At 34.1% G+C, this 16,909-nt stretch overlaps 1 protein-coding gene across 5 annotated transcripts in view; it reads right to left on the reverse strand.

Annotated features, from left to right (window-relative positions):
• STXBP4 (syntaxin binding protein 4) overlaps window positions 1-16,909 on the reverse strand; it is a 174,366-nt gene that overhangs the window by 99,179 nt on the left and 58,278 nt on the right. For 4 of the 5 annotated variants that reach the window (XM_060646448.3, XM_060646446.3, XM_060646447.3 and 1 more), the window contains 2 exons: window positions 14,999-15,088; window positions 10,789-10,854 (listed from right to left, as the gene is read on the reverse strand). In XM_060646448.3, the coding sequence (XP_060502431.1) occupies window positions 10,789-10,854; window positions 14,999-15,088 (156 nt within the window). Of the gene's footprint in view, window positions 1-10,788; window positions 10,855-11,738; window positions 11,768-14,998; window positions 15,089-16,909 lie in introns of those variants that run through there. The other variant, XM_060646452.2, reaches the window with a different exon arrangement.

Here is a 16,909-nt window from a genome sequence, read left to right on the forward strand (position 1 = left end):
CCATGTGACATAGGAGACACTGCCCAATTCAAACTTCATGCATGTACTGTCTTAGGGAACTTCCAAATTTATGACAAAAAGCTATCAATCTGCAGCCTAAAAAAAATCAAACTTGTGGTCTAGATATTTTTAACTTTTACATCTTTCAAAGAAAGAGTTTCAGCTGGATATTGAATAAAATTGCTTATCATAATAGATGATGCTGCAGCCTTGTTGGATCAAAAATTCAAACTTACTGACATTTTCCAACAAGAGACAGTTTTCTTTATTGCTTCATTCCACTGTACATTACATGTGGAAAATATCTGTGCTCAGTTTTTGAAACTGAATGTGTGAAAAACGTCACGGATACAGTTGTTAATATTGTTTAGTAGATATGTGCAAGTTCTATGACTCTTCACTAACTTTAGAAGACAATGGGTTTAATGATCCTGTGTTCTTTGCCAATACTCTTTGGCTGAATTGTGCAAGAGTTTTACAAAGATTTGCCATATTTTTAACTTGAATTAAAAATTTTCTTAAAACGGAAGGAATGCTTGCCTAATATTCAATAATCAAGGACAAAAAAAATCATTATCACACTGCACATGAATAAGCTAAATTTAAAGCACCAAGAAAAGGGAAGGCTTATTTGTGAAGCCAAACAAGTATAAGAATTTATACTGACATTAAAACTTTTAATAATATCCATCAATAATAATGATTTTACATATTTTCTACCATAAATTAATATGCAGATTTTAATTATTCATAGTGTCACATAAACTAGTTACAAAAAACTAAGAAAAATTTAAGGTATGCTAAGTTGATACTGATAAATTTAGAATTGCTTTCAATATATACTTCTTTGAACTTGATGTTAATGGTATTAAGAATTAGTGATATACTTAATTTGAAAAGACGTAGTTTTGAAATAATTTGCTTGAAAGGCAAAGTCTTCTAGAAAAGCATGAAATTGTTTTATCCATATGCATGCAAATATTATTACAAAAAGATTTTGGTATTCAGTTAGTAGAAAATTTTTAAGTTATGTCTGGAAAATTTGTGTATATGAAACCATTTTTTCAACAGTAAATCTTGTTAAATCTAAACACAGATACAGCATTTTCAATGAAAATTTAGTGTACAAAATAAGATATGCTCTAAGTGTAAATAACACTGGACTTCAAAGATACAGTATGAAAAAAGAATGTAAAAATATCTCATTAATGAATTTTTAATATTATTGCATCTTCAATCCTATTTTAGATATATCAGACTAAAGTATATTTAAAATAATTTTACCTATTTCTTTTTACTGTTTTAAAAATGTGGCCACTAGAAAATGAACAATACGGGGACGCCTGGGTGGCTCAGTCGGTTAAGCATTTGACTTCAGCTCAGGTCATGATCTCACGGCTTGGGAATTCAAGCCCTGTGTTGGGCTCTGTGCTGACAGCTTGGAGCCTGGAGCCTGTTTCGGATTCTGTGTGTGTGTGTGTGTGTGTGTGTGTGTGTGTGTGTGTGTCTCTCAATGGCCCCTCCCCTGTTTGTACTCTCTCTCTCTCTCTCTCTCTCTCACACACACACAAAAATAAATAAATATTTAAAAAATTTTAAAAAAGAAAATTAACAATACATAGGGGGCTCTCATACCTCCATTGGACAGTGCTGGTCCACACTATTACAAAAGCCTCTTATTTGATCTTGAGTTACTGAATACTCTTAAGTATAGATATTCTTCATTCATCCCTTTATTCACCAAATATTTACTGAGTACCTACTCTGTGTCAGATATTATTCTAATATAAATCAGAGAACACAGCAGAGATAGCTCCCCTACGAAGCTTACCCTCTATTTGGGAGATATAAAGGGCAAAAACATGACAAGCATATAACACCTAAGAAAGCAATTAATAATACCACAAAACTTCTCCACACATAGTAAGGGTTGGAGGTCAGTGGAGTGAGGGTGCAGGGAACGGGGGGAGGGAAGAGTGATAAGAGGTGAGGTCACTGAGGTAAGAGGAGTGTGAGAACAGCAGATCAGGTAGGTCATCATAGGCTCTCACATTGACTTGTAGGCTACTACTGGTAGGATTTTGGCTTTTACTCTGTGATGGAAATCCCTAGAGAGTTCTAACTTAAGTTTTAAAAAAATACTTCTGGTTGCTCTGTTCAGATTAGACAGTATGGTGGTGGAACAAGGGTAAGAGCAGGGTGATCTGGTAGGAAGCTGTCATTACAACACAAGCCACAGATGATGGTGGCTTAGACTAGTGATGGATGTGGTAAATAGTGGTGAAATTCTGTAGCTTTAAAAAAGTAGGGCTAACAAATTGGATGCGGAGTGTGAAGGAAAGAAAGGGATCAGATTATAGGTGAAGCAAGTTGATAATTTTTCTCCCTGTCAAGTATCTTCAGAGGCGGTCTGTTGTCTAAAATCTTAGGTTGGTATTCAAGTGCCTATATGCTTTGGCCCCAACATAGCCACCCAAACGCCACTTCCTAACACTTTTCATCTGTCCATAGCTCTCTTATATTCCTGGGCTTTTAATAATGCTGCTGCTGCTGCTGATAAAAGAATACAAACCTAAGTTACTATTTTTGAGGAACCTACTATATTATGACAGTTTTACTCTGAAAGTCTCAATTCCTATGAACAAATTATAAGACAGATATCATCACCACAGTGTTAGATACGAAAACACAAACATACTAACAGTTACTGTACAGTTAGTGTGCAAAAGGCCTATTTTGACCCTCAAGACTTTTTCTTTCATAGCATGATTTCTATGCTGTGCCCTCCGTCTGGAAAGTTCTTTCCTTTCTATGTCTGGCCCAGTTCATGTATGCGTCACCCTCTCTATAAAAAGTCTCATTATCTTCTCAGCCAGAATTAGGTTTTCCTCCTCTAAAGCAAACGGTTAAAACAAATCATTCCCACATATTTTTCAGCACCTAGCATTTCTTTTTCTAGTATTTATAATAATGACAATGATAGTTTATATTTGTTGAGTGCTTACTATGGGCTGTACACATTTATACTATATATGCTATATATGTTGCTTAATACTTCTAACAGTCTTGTGAGGGATCCCATTATCAAACTCATTTTAGAAGTGATGGAAATGAGGCTTGGAGAGATGAAGTAGCTTGCCCAAGGTCAAGAGCAAGCAAGAGGCAGGATCAGAATAAACCTACATGGTCTAACTCCAAAGCCTATTATCTGCCTCATTACTCCTTACATTAATTCACCATTCATCATATAAGATTTTTTTTCCTATTTATTTTTCCATCTATGTCCCATCTTTTTCTATTGAATCTTGTTAAGTTCTGAGACATATTTGTCTTATTTATTCATGAAGACCCAACCTTCCCTAATAACAGAAATTAATCTGTTCAGAGAAATAAATACAGGAGGGCCTCAAGTGGAAGAAGTAGGTATTGCAAGGGGAAAAAAAGCAAAATTGTTAAATTTTTCTTTAGAATCATTTCTTAATCAGTCCTTAATGTAAATATTTTGTCAAGTATGCTCTATATTCTAAAGTTTTAAGCTCTAACCATTTAGGAGAAAAGACAATTTTATTTTTTTTATTTTTTTTTTTTTTTAATTTTTTTATTTTTTAATATATGAAATTTACTGTCAAATTGGTTTCCATACAACACCCAGTGCTCATCCCAAAAGGTGCCCTCCTCAATACCCATCACCCACCCTGCCCTCCCTCCCACCCCCCATCAACCCTCAGTTTGTTCTCAGTTTTTAACAGTCTCTTATGCGAAAAGACAATTTTAATTAAATGTAGGAAAAAACCCACCTTCTCATTTGTTCCAAATGTAAAAATCAACAAAGAAGATGTCTAAATGTCTACTTTCAGGATGCAAACACTAAAACATAAAAAAGCCTGGCCATATAAACTGATGCAGGAATTTAAGACACAGCTAAAAACGCATACCAACCAAAGCACAAAAATATTTAATGAGAGTCTTAAAATTGGCCAAAAAAATAGAGGACTTTTAAACACTTATTATTTGGAAATAATTTTGAGTTCACAGCAGAGTTGCAAAAATTAGGAGTAGTACAGAAAACATCCTCATACCCTTCACCCAGATTTACCTAGTTCACCAGATTTATCCTTTCATTAACATGTTCATGAGTGAGAAATACGCTTGTAAGCCACTGGTATGTACAGGTTGTTGCTGAAGTCCTGCAAATTCTCAATCTCTCTCATATAGAAACACACATATACATGCACACACATGTGTATAGATGTATATGCATAAAACACATATACACACACATCACTTTTTTTCCTTAACCTTCTGAGGGTAAGTTACATACATCATGGCTCTTTACCCCTAAAAACTTCAGTATTTCCTAAGTATAAGTATATTCTCATATAACCATAGTTTAGTTGTCAAATTTAGGAAATTTAACACTGATCCAATACTTTTATCTAATCCACCATTTGTACTCCAAGGTTGTCAACTGACCCAATAACATCCTTTAGAACATTTCCCCCACTCTAGTGCATGATCCAGTCTACTATGGTCAGGTCTTGTATTTATTCTCCCTGTCTTTAGGCTCTTTTCATCTGAGATCTTTTATTGCTTTTCTTTCTTCTTTTTTTTAATGACATTGATATCTTTGAAGAATACGGCCATTCTGTCTTTCTCTTGTGCTCCTTCTCTCTCTTTCACACACACACTTAAAAAAAATAAAACTATTCTTGATTTTGAGTTTGTCTAATGCTTTCTCATAGCTAGACTCAGGTTACATGTTCTCTGCTGGAGGACTACATAGGTGATGTGTCCTTTTCAAGGTTTCACATTTGGAGTCACATTCTCCATCTGTTCTTCTTCTCTGGTGCTATCAATTTTTAGCACCGGGCAAGGTGTTGTCTTATTTCACTACTGTATAATTATTATTTTCCTCTAGCAATTAATAAGCAGTTTATAGAGAGCTACTTTAAAATCATGTAAATATGTAAATACTCTGCTCTTCATCAAGATTTCCCCCTAGATTTAGCATCTGATGACTCCAGCCTGATTCAGTCTATACTAAAACAGATGCAAAATGCTGATTTCCCAAATCTGGCAGCCTCTGCAGTTACGTCAGCACTCAACAGTCTATAATGAGCAAGAGCTCCCCTTTCTCCCCATTAATTAACTAATCTATTTACTAATGGTATGGACTTAAGGATTACTTTTTTCAATGGTCTGCAACTCATTACTGTATTTAATTATTTTGGTACTCAAGTTCTTCCAGATTTAGCCAGCAGGAGCCCTTTTCAAGCTTATTGCTTATGACATGACCCCGTCATTTGGAGCACTTCCTTATTTTCTGGTAAAATAAGATGTTCTAAGTTCATCTTGTATTTACCCTCCCTCCAATGCTTAAATCAGTCATTTCTCCAAGGAGACTGGGTTCCTTTAGTAGTTAATGATATCTGGGCATTTACATATGCTATGTGTTCACTGCTGTTAGAGTGTCTGCTTCTTGGTTCTTACAACTGACAGAGTCAGGGAATGAGTATATATATATATATATATATATATATATATATATATATATACACACACACACACACACACACATATATATGTATATATATAATGCATAAAAATATACATATATGTATGTGCACATATACATATAGATATTAAATTTTTTTTTTATGTCTATTTATTTTTGAGAGACAGAGAGACAGAGCATGAGCTGGGGAGGGGCAGAGAGAGAGGGAGATACAGAATCTAAAGCAGGCTTCAGGCTCCAAGCTGTCAGCACATAGCCCGATGTGGGGTTCGAACTCACAGACCTCAAGTTCATGACCTGAGTCTAAGTCGGACGCTTAACCGATTGAGCCACCCAGGCACCCTGACATACAGCTATTTTAGAAATGATACAGTCACAATACCTCCAATTCCAGTCCATCTCACAGGATTCTTTTGTGACTTTACTCTATTTTGTATGTCTGTGCGTTTTCATTGAGATTCTGGCTCTCAACGACAATCAACACATTTGCTAACATCCATAATACATCTAAAATGGTTTCAGACTTGCTTTGCCTGCACCACTAAAACAACAATAAAACTAAACAACAACAACAACAAAATACTAAAAAAAGGTTCAGGATTTGTCTGCAATTCTTTTCCAACTCAGTCCCAACCTGTCAAAGTCTGAACACAAATACTGTGTTCACAAGTTACTTGAATTGGTTTTCCTTTAGCATGAGGATGGTATTTGTTTGAAATACAAACAGATTCATTTATTTCAGTTGGCTTGTAGCTTTAGGTTCATTTTCCCTTCCTTATCTTTATTGATTTCTTTGTACATGTGTTGAGCGTGTAGAATATTAACATGCACCCAAAAGTAAAAATTACATAAAAAGTAATTCTCAGAGAGGTGTCTCTCCATCCTGTATCTTTTCCACCCTGTGTCCACCCACACCATAGATAACCAGTTTCATCACTGTGTCGTCTTCCTTTGGTGTCTTTCATAAGAGATAAACAGATATATAACTGCTCTTGTTTAAACATTGCATATATGCTCTTTTGAACTCTGCTTTTTTTTCCTTGGTAATATCTCCTGGAAATCACTCCATATTACTCAAGAGGAATTAAGGTAAGTTTCCAATATTTTCTAATTACAAACAAGACTGCAATACTGTGCATATATATTTTAATACTACTAGAGGCATATTTTCAGGGTAAATTCCCAGACATGAGATTGTCAGGTCAAAGGGTAAATGATATATTGATTTGTTAGAACGGCCAAATCCTCCTTCATAGGGGCACCATTCTGCATGCCAGATAAGAATGACTGTTTCAAAACATCCTCACCAACAGAGTACCATCAAGCTTTTGAATTTTTGCTCATCTGATAGGTGAGAAATGGTATTGGCATAGTTTTTCTAAAAAAAAAAAAAAAAGCTTTGTTGAGGCAGAATTCTTCTACAGTAAATTTCAATATAGTAAAATTTATTAATTTTAGGTATACAGTTTGTTAACTTTGTTTAACCCAAGGTTATAAAAGTTCCTTCTAGGATTTAATTGTTTTAGTTCTTATGTTTATATCTATAATAATTCAGTTAGTTTTTTAGTATGACATGGGGTAGGGGTGGAGATTCATTTTTTTTCCTCATACAAGTATTTCCTTAATCTATCCCCTGTATTGTAATGAGCATCTTTCCCCCAGGTGAATTGTCTGTGAAACTTTTCGAATACCAAATGATTCTAAGTGTGGGTCAATTTCTACCAGTGTCACATTATGTTAGCTCCAGGCTTATAGCCAGGAGGAGAAGTTTGTCTGATTATGTACACTCTTCCAATTCCTTTGGTAGTTACTTATTTTTTGATGTCAGGTTTTAAAGCTGTTTTCTGTTGGAAGATGTCTTTGGCCAGTTTTTATACTCTATCATTACTAGAAGCTGGAAGTCCTATCTGAGTGTAGACTTAATTGGTATTTCTCTTATTATGAGAAAGCTTATCTTTTCCTATAATTAAGGGACATTTTCATAATGTTTTTTGGGCGAACTATCTGTTCATGTCTTTGCCAATTTTTCTACATCATTTTTCGCTTCTCAACTGTTACAACTTCTATCTGGTTATTACTTGTGTACATGAATACAATTGAGTATTGCATTTTGATTTTATATCTTGCTAGCTTGTGAATTTTTCATTGAATGAATTTTATCATTGATTGTCAATGGTATTCTGGATAACTATTATATCATCTGTAAGCAAATGGTTTTACTTATTTCTTTTCTAATTCACATACCCCTAGTTGTTTTTCTAGTCTAAATGCATTTTCTTTTTTTGTGTGCTGTTTCTATCAGGTTTAGGCACTGATGTTATACTAGTTTCAAAAGAAGAACTTGGAAATTTTCTTTCATTTTTTTTTATCCTCTGAAGCCACTTATGTAGTTTTGGGATTGCCAAAGGTTTGGTTAAGTTCCCCTGTAAAACATCTGGCCTGGTCCTTTTCTAGAGGGTAGTTTCTTGATAACTCTGCTTCTTTTATGTAAATTGATCTGTTAAGCTTTCTATCTCTACTGAGGTCAGTTTTGACAAACTATATATTCCTAAGAAAATCTTTTAAAAGAGCTTTTAAAACATCATTAACATGATCCCATTCATGTTAATTGAAATAACTATGATGGTCTCAACTCAGTCATATTTTGTTGAAATTATTCTGTGCATATATTATATTTACTGTGTTTATTTTGTGTGTTTCTTTCGCTTTTTTTTTTCCTTTAAATTACTTTTGGTATTTTGTAAGGTGTGCATTTTCATTCCATAGGTTACCTTTGTTTATTACTTTTTATAGTGCCTGAAATCTCCTCTATTTTTACTTAATGTTTTACTATCTGACATCAGCCTTACTTACACAACAGAGTGGTTGCATTCTATTTTCCTTTTTTCCCCTTGCTTTATCCTCTCATTTTTTAAATAAATTGCATCTTCTGATTTTTTTTGTCAGACATGTGACCTCAGTCTCATTTTTGTCTCAGCAATAGAATATCTGTGAAATGCTCATTCTTTGGGAAACTCTGGACAAAGTTATTCCAGTAATTTTTTGGCTGGATGAAACTCATCCTCTCCTAGATTCCTCAGGAATACTACGTATGTGCAGCATTCTCTGAATACTGGCACATTCCAAACTATTTTTCCAGGGCCTTGGTATCTGAAAGTCAGCTTGGCTGTATACATTTTGGTTTACATTTTCTTTCCTTTAGTTTCTTGAAAATGGTGCTCTACTTGGCCTTACTTTGTTGTGCTGAGAAGGCTGATGCTGGTCAAATTCTATTGTCTTTGTAAGTTATTTGATCTTTTCACTTGGAGGCATGGTGCATTTTCCTATCTTTAAAGCCTAATACGTTTACTGGATATGTCATAGAGTTGATCTTTCGAGGTCAGATTTCCCTAGTACCCAATGAGAGATTCAGGTCTTCTTTTATTCTGGGAAGTTTTCTTGGATTATAGTTCTAAATATTAGTGTTGTTCAGTTGTTTTATTTCTTCAAGAAACTCTTTTACTTCCTTTCACTATCGTTGTCCCGGTTATGGCATTTTTTTTCCAATGCTTTTTTATCTATCTGTATTTATAAACTTAGTTTTCATTTCTGATATGCTTTTGTCTTTTCCTATTTCTTTCCTAAGTTTTACCAACTCTCCTTTTACTTCTTCCTGCCTTTTTTTAAAATCAATTTCTATTCTTAGTTTTTTAAAAAATTTCTGATTTAAAGTGTTTTTTTGTAGTGGCAAATGCTTTGTTTAAGGATATTTGAGTTTGGAGTGTCATATTAGTTTTCTTCAGCTTTGTGGCCAAATTGTTTTGGAGAGTTTTTATCAGAAGGAAAACTTTAATTCATATTGTCTGATTTTTTACAGTAGTTTTGTAATAATGGGGACAGATTTAATTTTTTTTTTTTCCTATTCCTTTTTCTTTCACAGAAAGAGTTCTTAGTTCAACAGCACACTCTCCTGTGCAGTTCTTTATGGATCATGATTGTCATGATGGAGGTAGATGGAAAGGACTGGTATGTATTGTTTCTCTTTCATTTCTGCATAATCTTTAATTTTCTCCTCTTATTTCCTTATTGCCTAATCTCCAAGGGATACCATCTTGTTTCTGTTCACTTGGTTATTCCCCAGAGGCAATGATTTTCCAATGTTGCCACTTCTGGTTACACACTTCCTCAAGTCCTGGGAACCACCAACTACTATTCTGTGCTTAGAGTCTGGCATTCATTATTGCATTTTCTTTCTGGAGGTGATTTTATTTGAACTTTGTCTAATTGTTCTGTTTTTCCTAGTTCTTTTCCAGAGTCATTGAAGGCTTACCACCCCTGTTCTTTGTATTCTAGGTTTCAGCCACAGGCAAGCTGCAGGAGTTTGAAATTTTTTTATTCTATTTATATATATTTTCAAAGATGTGATGTTTTATGTCACAGTCATATTGAAGGTATGGGTTCTATGTGATTTTATTAGCTTTCTTTGTCGATTTTATGTTTTCTGGGGGGATGAAGTCAGGGAAATTCAAAATCAATTGATTGTCAGTGATCTCTAGAAACGTTCTTTTATCTTTCTACTCTTAACAATATTTATTTGTATGTCTATTTCATGATAATGCCACTGTATCTGTTCTGTTGTAAGCTGCCTAAAATTTTGTGAAGAACAATGCAGAGTAAAAATAAATTTTTACTTTTTAGTACTAAAAAATAAAAGTAGGGGCACCTGGGTGGCTCAGTTGGTTAAGCATCCGACTCTTGATACTGGCTTAGGTCATGATCTCCTGGTTCATGAGACTGAGCCCCATTTTGGGCTCTGGGCTAACAGTGCATCCAGTTGATATTCTCTCTCTTTTTCACTGCCCCTTCCTTGCTTGCATGTGTACGCACTCTCTCTCTCTTTCAAAATAAATAAATATACATTAAAATAAATGAAAGTAAAAAATCCTCTGCCTTGGAGGTTTCTTTTCTTCTTTTGTTTTTTCTTTAATACAATGAAGTATGAGAAACAGAAGAAAAGAAAAAGGGAAAATAAAAGGGTAAAACAATAGAATAGCAATGAGATTGGCCATTTCAGTCCATGGTTATCTGGTTTTGAAAGCAATTTCTTTGAGCAACAGTAGCAGGACTTCAGCACAGAAACAGCCTCTGAAAGTGATTGCCATTAAGATTTATGCTATTTTATACTATGTTACTCACATCTGTAAGCTCCAGGATATTACACAGCATCATTGCTATATACCTCATATGTTTATGCACTTACACATAAAACACACATATGTATTATATGCACTTACTTGTTTCACATTCTGGAGTTCTTCTGTCAACTGTTTCTTTTGCCTTTCTGATTCAAATAGTTTTTCCTATATTTAAAAACCACTGAATTAATAACATGTTATGAAGTACCAATGAGTATCATTCTCAGGGCTTTATTTCAACATTTATAAATTGTCCAAACATCCAATCGCTATAATCTGAAAGTAGTTCTCAGTTTTCTAGCTTTACACATACCATTCAAAATTAGTTATTTACAGTACAACTGTGATATAAATGCATTTCCTGTTAACTGTAAATAGCCATTTTGTACACTCTTCACTTCTGAGCTCCAAAATAAATCCATCAGGATGAAAATGTGTAAATACTAACAAAATTTGGAAAAGAGCGATCATTACCCAGGTGCTTCCAAACTGAAGAGCATTACTGTTACATCTTAGAGGTAAAGGTCTCTTACCACATGAAAGAGGACATAAGAAATTGGATTGACTATTCTTTTCCTGATTTAGCTTGTACTTGGAAGATTATCCACAAAAATGAAGATATGGCTACCATAACCAAACTACAAAATAATAGTTACTAATGTAGAATATGCATGCAAATTAAATACTATCATCTTTTAACATTAACTTAAGCACATACTCTAAAACATTCAGTGTTTTAAAAATATATCATAAATAAATCCACATTTTATTGATCAAATCAAAAATACTCAGAGTAATTTAAGGACCATTTTACTATAAACTTGGGCAGAGGAACTGCTTGAAGATTAAGTTGAGTGGTAAATATTCATGGCAACATTGCAATGTTTATAAGAAGCATTCTGCTTCCTGGTATATTTCAGCTCATTCTTATCTAACAGATGAAATGAGGGTGTATGAAGATGAATATCATACAGCAATCTAATGAATCTGCCACAGGCCGGGAGCCAGGAAACTGCTGGCTCTCATGCTTTGATGCTCTAGCAACTCACCTTCACTCTGTGTCCTACTTTTTTTGCATCTGTAAATGGAAAATACATCTATTTTCATTCAGCTTTGCAAACCAGTAGCAATCTAAACTTTGTAGGGAGATGGCTTCAAGTTAAATAAAGAACACATCACTTTTAAAAATCATTCTTGTAAAATAAAGAAAAAAGTAGCCACTGGCATCAACTTATCTTGGTTTTGTTTTTATTTGTATTGTACCTCAAGTCAGAGATGAAGGATAGAGATGTCACAGGATAACAGCAAGTGACTAGAGAGCACCTACACATTCTGTGAACTGCATTTAACAACCTCTGTCATTTGTGTGTGTGTGTGTATAACACAAGTAAAAATACTGAAGGTACAAATGTTACCTCAATGAAGTATTTATTGCTTTGTACACTCTATATGGCCAAACAAGTGGTTCTCAGCCACTAGGTTTCCAGGTAAAGTAAATTATAAAATACAGAATATGCTTTATCTGAGATTTTAGGTCCTATCACATTAGGGTATGTTCAGTTACGTTTTACAGACATTGAACGTGAATCCTGATTTATTGAATAGCTATTTAGGGAAGCCCTGCTTAAACATTATCTAAATACACTTTTAAATTAAAATTCTAATAATTAATACTGATATTCAAATAAAAACTGAAATATATCACTAAACAATGATAAATATTAAGAAAATGAAAAAAGACTTGAGAGCCTCTCAAAATTCTAATGAACCATACGATTAAATGGCTTACAGAGAGATAAATTATGTAAGATGCTATTTTACCAAGATAACCATTGTTGGAGATGTTTTCAAAGAGAATATGAGGAAATATTGTCAATTTATTCTTAAAGCTAAATTTGTATTTTTTCATTTTGTGACTCTTAACTGTTATACCAACAAATGTAGAAGTGGTTTCAAAGTTGTAAAAAAGTCTATAAATATTCCTTTAGTAATGGAATGTTCATACACACTTGGAAGGAACATGAATTGGTAAAATCTTTTGAAGGGTAATTTGGTAGCATGCATAAAATTTTATGTGACATATCCTTTGATAAAGCAATCTGACTTTCAGAAATATTCAATTTGTATTTTTAAAATTGTAGAAATTACTCAAAGATACAACTACAAAGCTATTTATGAAGGAATTATTTTTAATTTTTTTTAAGTTTATTTACTTTTATTTTTTTTTAATGTTTTTATTTATTTTTGAGAAAGAGAGAGAGAATGAGCAGGGGAGGGGCAGAGAGAGGGAGACACAGAATCTGAAGCAGGCTCCAGGCTCTGAGCTGTCAGGACAGAGCTGACGTGGGGCTCAAACTCATGGACGGTGAGATCATGACCTGAGCTGAAGTCGGATGCTCAACCGACTGAGTCACCCAGGCGCCCCAAGTTTATTTATTTTTGAGAGATAAAGAGACAGAGTGTGAGTGGGGGAGAGGCAGAGACAGAGAGAGAGAGAGAGAGAGAGAGAGAGAGAGAGAGAGAGAGAGAGAGAGAGAGAGCAGACACAGAATCCGAAACAGACTCCAGGCTCTGAGCTGTCAGCACAGAGCCTGACACGGGGCTCAAACTCTGAATGGCGAGATCATGACCTGAGTGGAAGTTGGACACTAAACCAACTGAGCCACCCAGGCACCCCTGAAGGAATTCTTTTTAATAGTGGAAAACTGGAAACAGCTTAAATATTCATCTATAAGGAACTGGCTAGAAAACTTAGGACAGAACCATTTGATGGCAGAAGAGCCATTGGGGAGAATTTGGCAGATATGCATATATTAACTTGAAAAGTAGCCTAAAATATAAGGCTAACAGGGGTGCCGGGGTGGCTCAGTCAGTTAAGCATTTGACTCTTGATTTCAGCTACTTGATTCCACAATTTGTGGGTTGGAGCCCTGTGTTGGGCTCTGTGCTGACAGCATGGAGCCTGCTTGGGATTCTCTCTCTCTCCCTCTCTCTCTCTGCCCCTCTCCTGCTCATGCTCTCTCTCAAATTAAATAAATCGACTTAAAAAAAAGAAGATATAAGGCTAACAAAGAGAGGGGAAAAAAAGAAAGCAAGCTGTAAAAAAGTGTGCAGTGTGTGAAGAAATTAATGTTAAAGTTAAAACACATATACATTTATTTTTAGAAATATAATTGGCTGTATAGAAAAAGGCTCTCGGGATGCCTGTGTAGCTTAGTTGGTTAAGCACCTGACTTCAGCTCAGGTCATGATCTCACGGTTTGTGAGTTCGAGCCCCGCGTCGGCTCTGTGCTGACAGCGCAGAGCCTGGAGACTGCTTCAGATTCGGTGTCTCCCTCTCTCTCTGCCCCTACCCTGCTCATGCTCGCTCTGTCTCTGTCTCTGTCTCTCTCTCAAAAATAAACATTAAAAAAAATTAAAAAAAAAAAAAGAAAATGTCTCTAAAACGACAAACAAGGTACGTTTAACAATGGCTTCCTCTAGAAGTTGGAGTTTAAATACTAAGGTAGGAAAGAAATTTCTTCCTTTTTTTAGGTGAGGTGTAAAGATTTCAGTTTAATAAAAATTAAATAAACATAGATTTTTACTTATTTCAGAAAATAAAGTAAAATAATTGAAAAAAACATATTCCTATGGTGAATTAATCATGAATCAAGTAGTTACAGTGCTTTTCTTAAAAGACTTGGAAAATCTAATGTATTTCTGTAAAAATTAGGATATAATTTAATATTCTACTAAAAACAAAATGAAAATATGTAAAATGAATCAAAATCTTAAAGTATATTTGGGCACAAAGTATATTTGGGCACACTGTGTGTCTATTCTTCTCTTAATCATATTGCTTTAATTCCAAATTATGTTACCAAAACAAGAGGTCTCTGAAGCATGTATTTTCCATGGGAAAAAAGTATTTCCAATCAACATCTAAGGGATCCAAAATTGTCATGGCTTGCTTTGTTGACTCATCTAATCTTTTTTGGCTTCTCATCCTTGCACCAATATGAGAACAAAAAGGGGCAGAAGTAGCCAGATCAGAAGGTATGAGCAAAAACCAGTCTACCCTGAATCTTATATGGACATGGTGAAATATAAATAAGTATGTGAACCAAAAAGTTGACTCTTTAAAGGCCTATTGACTAAATAAATGATCTATTTTGTGATATTAACAGTTTTTGCAATATTAATTTTATTTATAATATTACAAAGCATTAATATCATACATTTGATAATTTACTTATAATAAATATAATAATTTTCTTCCTTTTCTTTTTTTCTAAGCAAAATGTAAGGAGGCGAAATTGGAGATTACCTTGAGTGTATTCACTTCCTCCAAGGCATCATTTCTTTCACGCTTAAGCCTTTCCATTTCATCTGCCTCTAAGGAATCACAGGGAAGAAGCTGTCAACATTAAAATACAAGAAAAAAATTATGCATTAAATGCTAATTATGAGAACTAGCATGAAAATCCTTTTTGACGAGTGTTAAGCTTTTGCATTTTAATAACAAAATTTGGTTTCTTTGGAGTCATTTGATTAGATGAAAGAGAATATTAAAGCAACCTGGGGAAACTTGATTTAAGCTTAACTTCACATTACTGTTATTTATAACAGAATCTAGATGATTATAACATATACATATCCTGTTGTCATCTTTATGATTGTTTCAACAATATAATTTCCCTTAAAAGTCCAAATTCTAAGACTATGTTTATAATGTCAAAAAGACATTGAGTTATTGACATAAACTCTTCCCCAAAGACATCCACGCCAAGTACATGGTATGTAAGGCTAACAAAAGGCTGGACATTATCAACCAAGATGGTTTATGTAAACCCAGTAAAGTTCATTAATCGATTATATGTCTTGTTTTAACTAAATAAAATGCAATATTAACAGCCAAGCAGCTTAAAAAGATCCCTGCACAGAAATTGTGGATTGAAAGTAATATTAATAATTCATGCACAAGTGAATAACAACAACAACAAAATACCAGAGATGACAATTTCTCTTCTCTTACTGCTAGCATGATCTCTTTGACAGTCAATTACAAGGTAAAAAACAATGACAATCTAATCAGAGATAAAAATCCAAGTCTAATTACAGCCATCTTGTATGTATACATTATAACAGAATAAAAAAAGTATAGAAAATATAATTTAAAGGACTATGTGGAAAAAATGATTGCTCTTATAAGAATGGGCTTAAGGTAGGGCCTTTCAGAGAGGAGAGGTAAATACAAAAGATCATAAAAATAATTAATAATGTCATCATTTATTATGAACTTACTGTGTGCAGATACATTGCTAAGGACTATATATATATTCAAAGTTATATCCTTCCTATAACCTTGTCTCCATTTAACTGAGGAGGAAACGGGCCCGAAAGGTAAGCAGCTTGCTTAAACTTTCACAGCTAATAATGGCCACCTCATGATTCTCACAGAGATCTGACTTTAGTCATTAGTTTGTGATTTTTACTAACTGCCTAACAGAAATCATGGTGGAATGGATATAAGAAATTCAGGTTTAATTTTAAATGCTAGAATAACTGAAGTAGGAGTCATCCCTCAATTTTAGGGAGAAACATTTTCCTAAACAAACATCCTAAGCATTTCCTAAACATTTTGTCCTGACAATTACCTTTAGGTATGTATGGCCATTTGTTTTCATCATCTCATATCCTTCATCTGTCTCTGTTATTCTACTCTTTTGTGAGTACTCAACACACACTCAAAGAATTCATTCTTATACTATTTAGAATAGTTTTTGATACATATTCAAATGTAACAATATTTCTCAAAACTCATTCCAAAGGATATTAACTAGTTTTGTACAAAAGCAAAACTGAGTGGTGGTGATGGTGGTAGTGGTCCCTGTGGCCAGGTAAATTGGAGAAATGTAGGATTTAGAAAAAATGAACTTTCCCGCAGAGCTTCCAACATCCTTAATACTCTAATGAGCATTTTGAATATCCCCAAAGGAAATAAAATTTAATAACTTGTTGCATTTCCTCAAGTTATTTGACCATATCCCCAACCACCACACCTTTATTTATTTTGGGACATCTCAGTGGACTAATGCCTGCAAAAGCACAAAGTGATCTGGGAAACACTGCTACTCAACATTCAGATAAGCCTATTATGTCTTGCATGTTATCTAAGACATGAAATACACAGAATTCAAAAGCTTAAATAAGAATCTAGATAACACAACTGTATCAA

The sequence above is a fragment of the Panthera onca genome, chromosome E1 (genome assembly GCF_046562875.1).
Source record: "Panthera onca isolate mPanOnc1 chromosome E1, mPanOnc1 haplotype 2, whole genome shotgun sequence".
NCBI lineage: Eukaryota > Metazoa > Chordata > Mammalia > Carnivora > Felidae > Panthera > Panthera onca.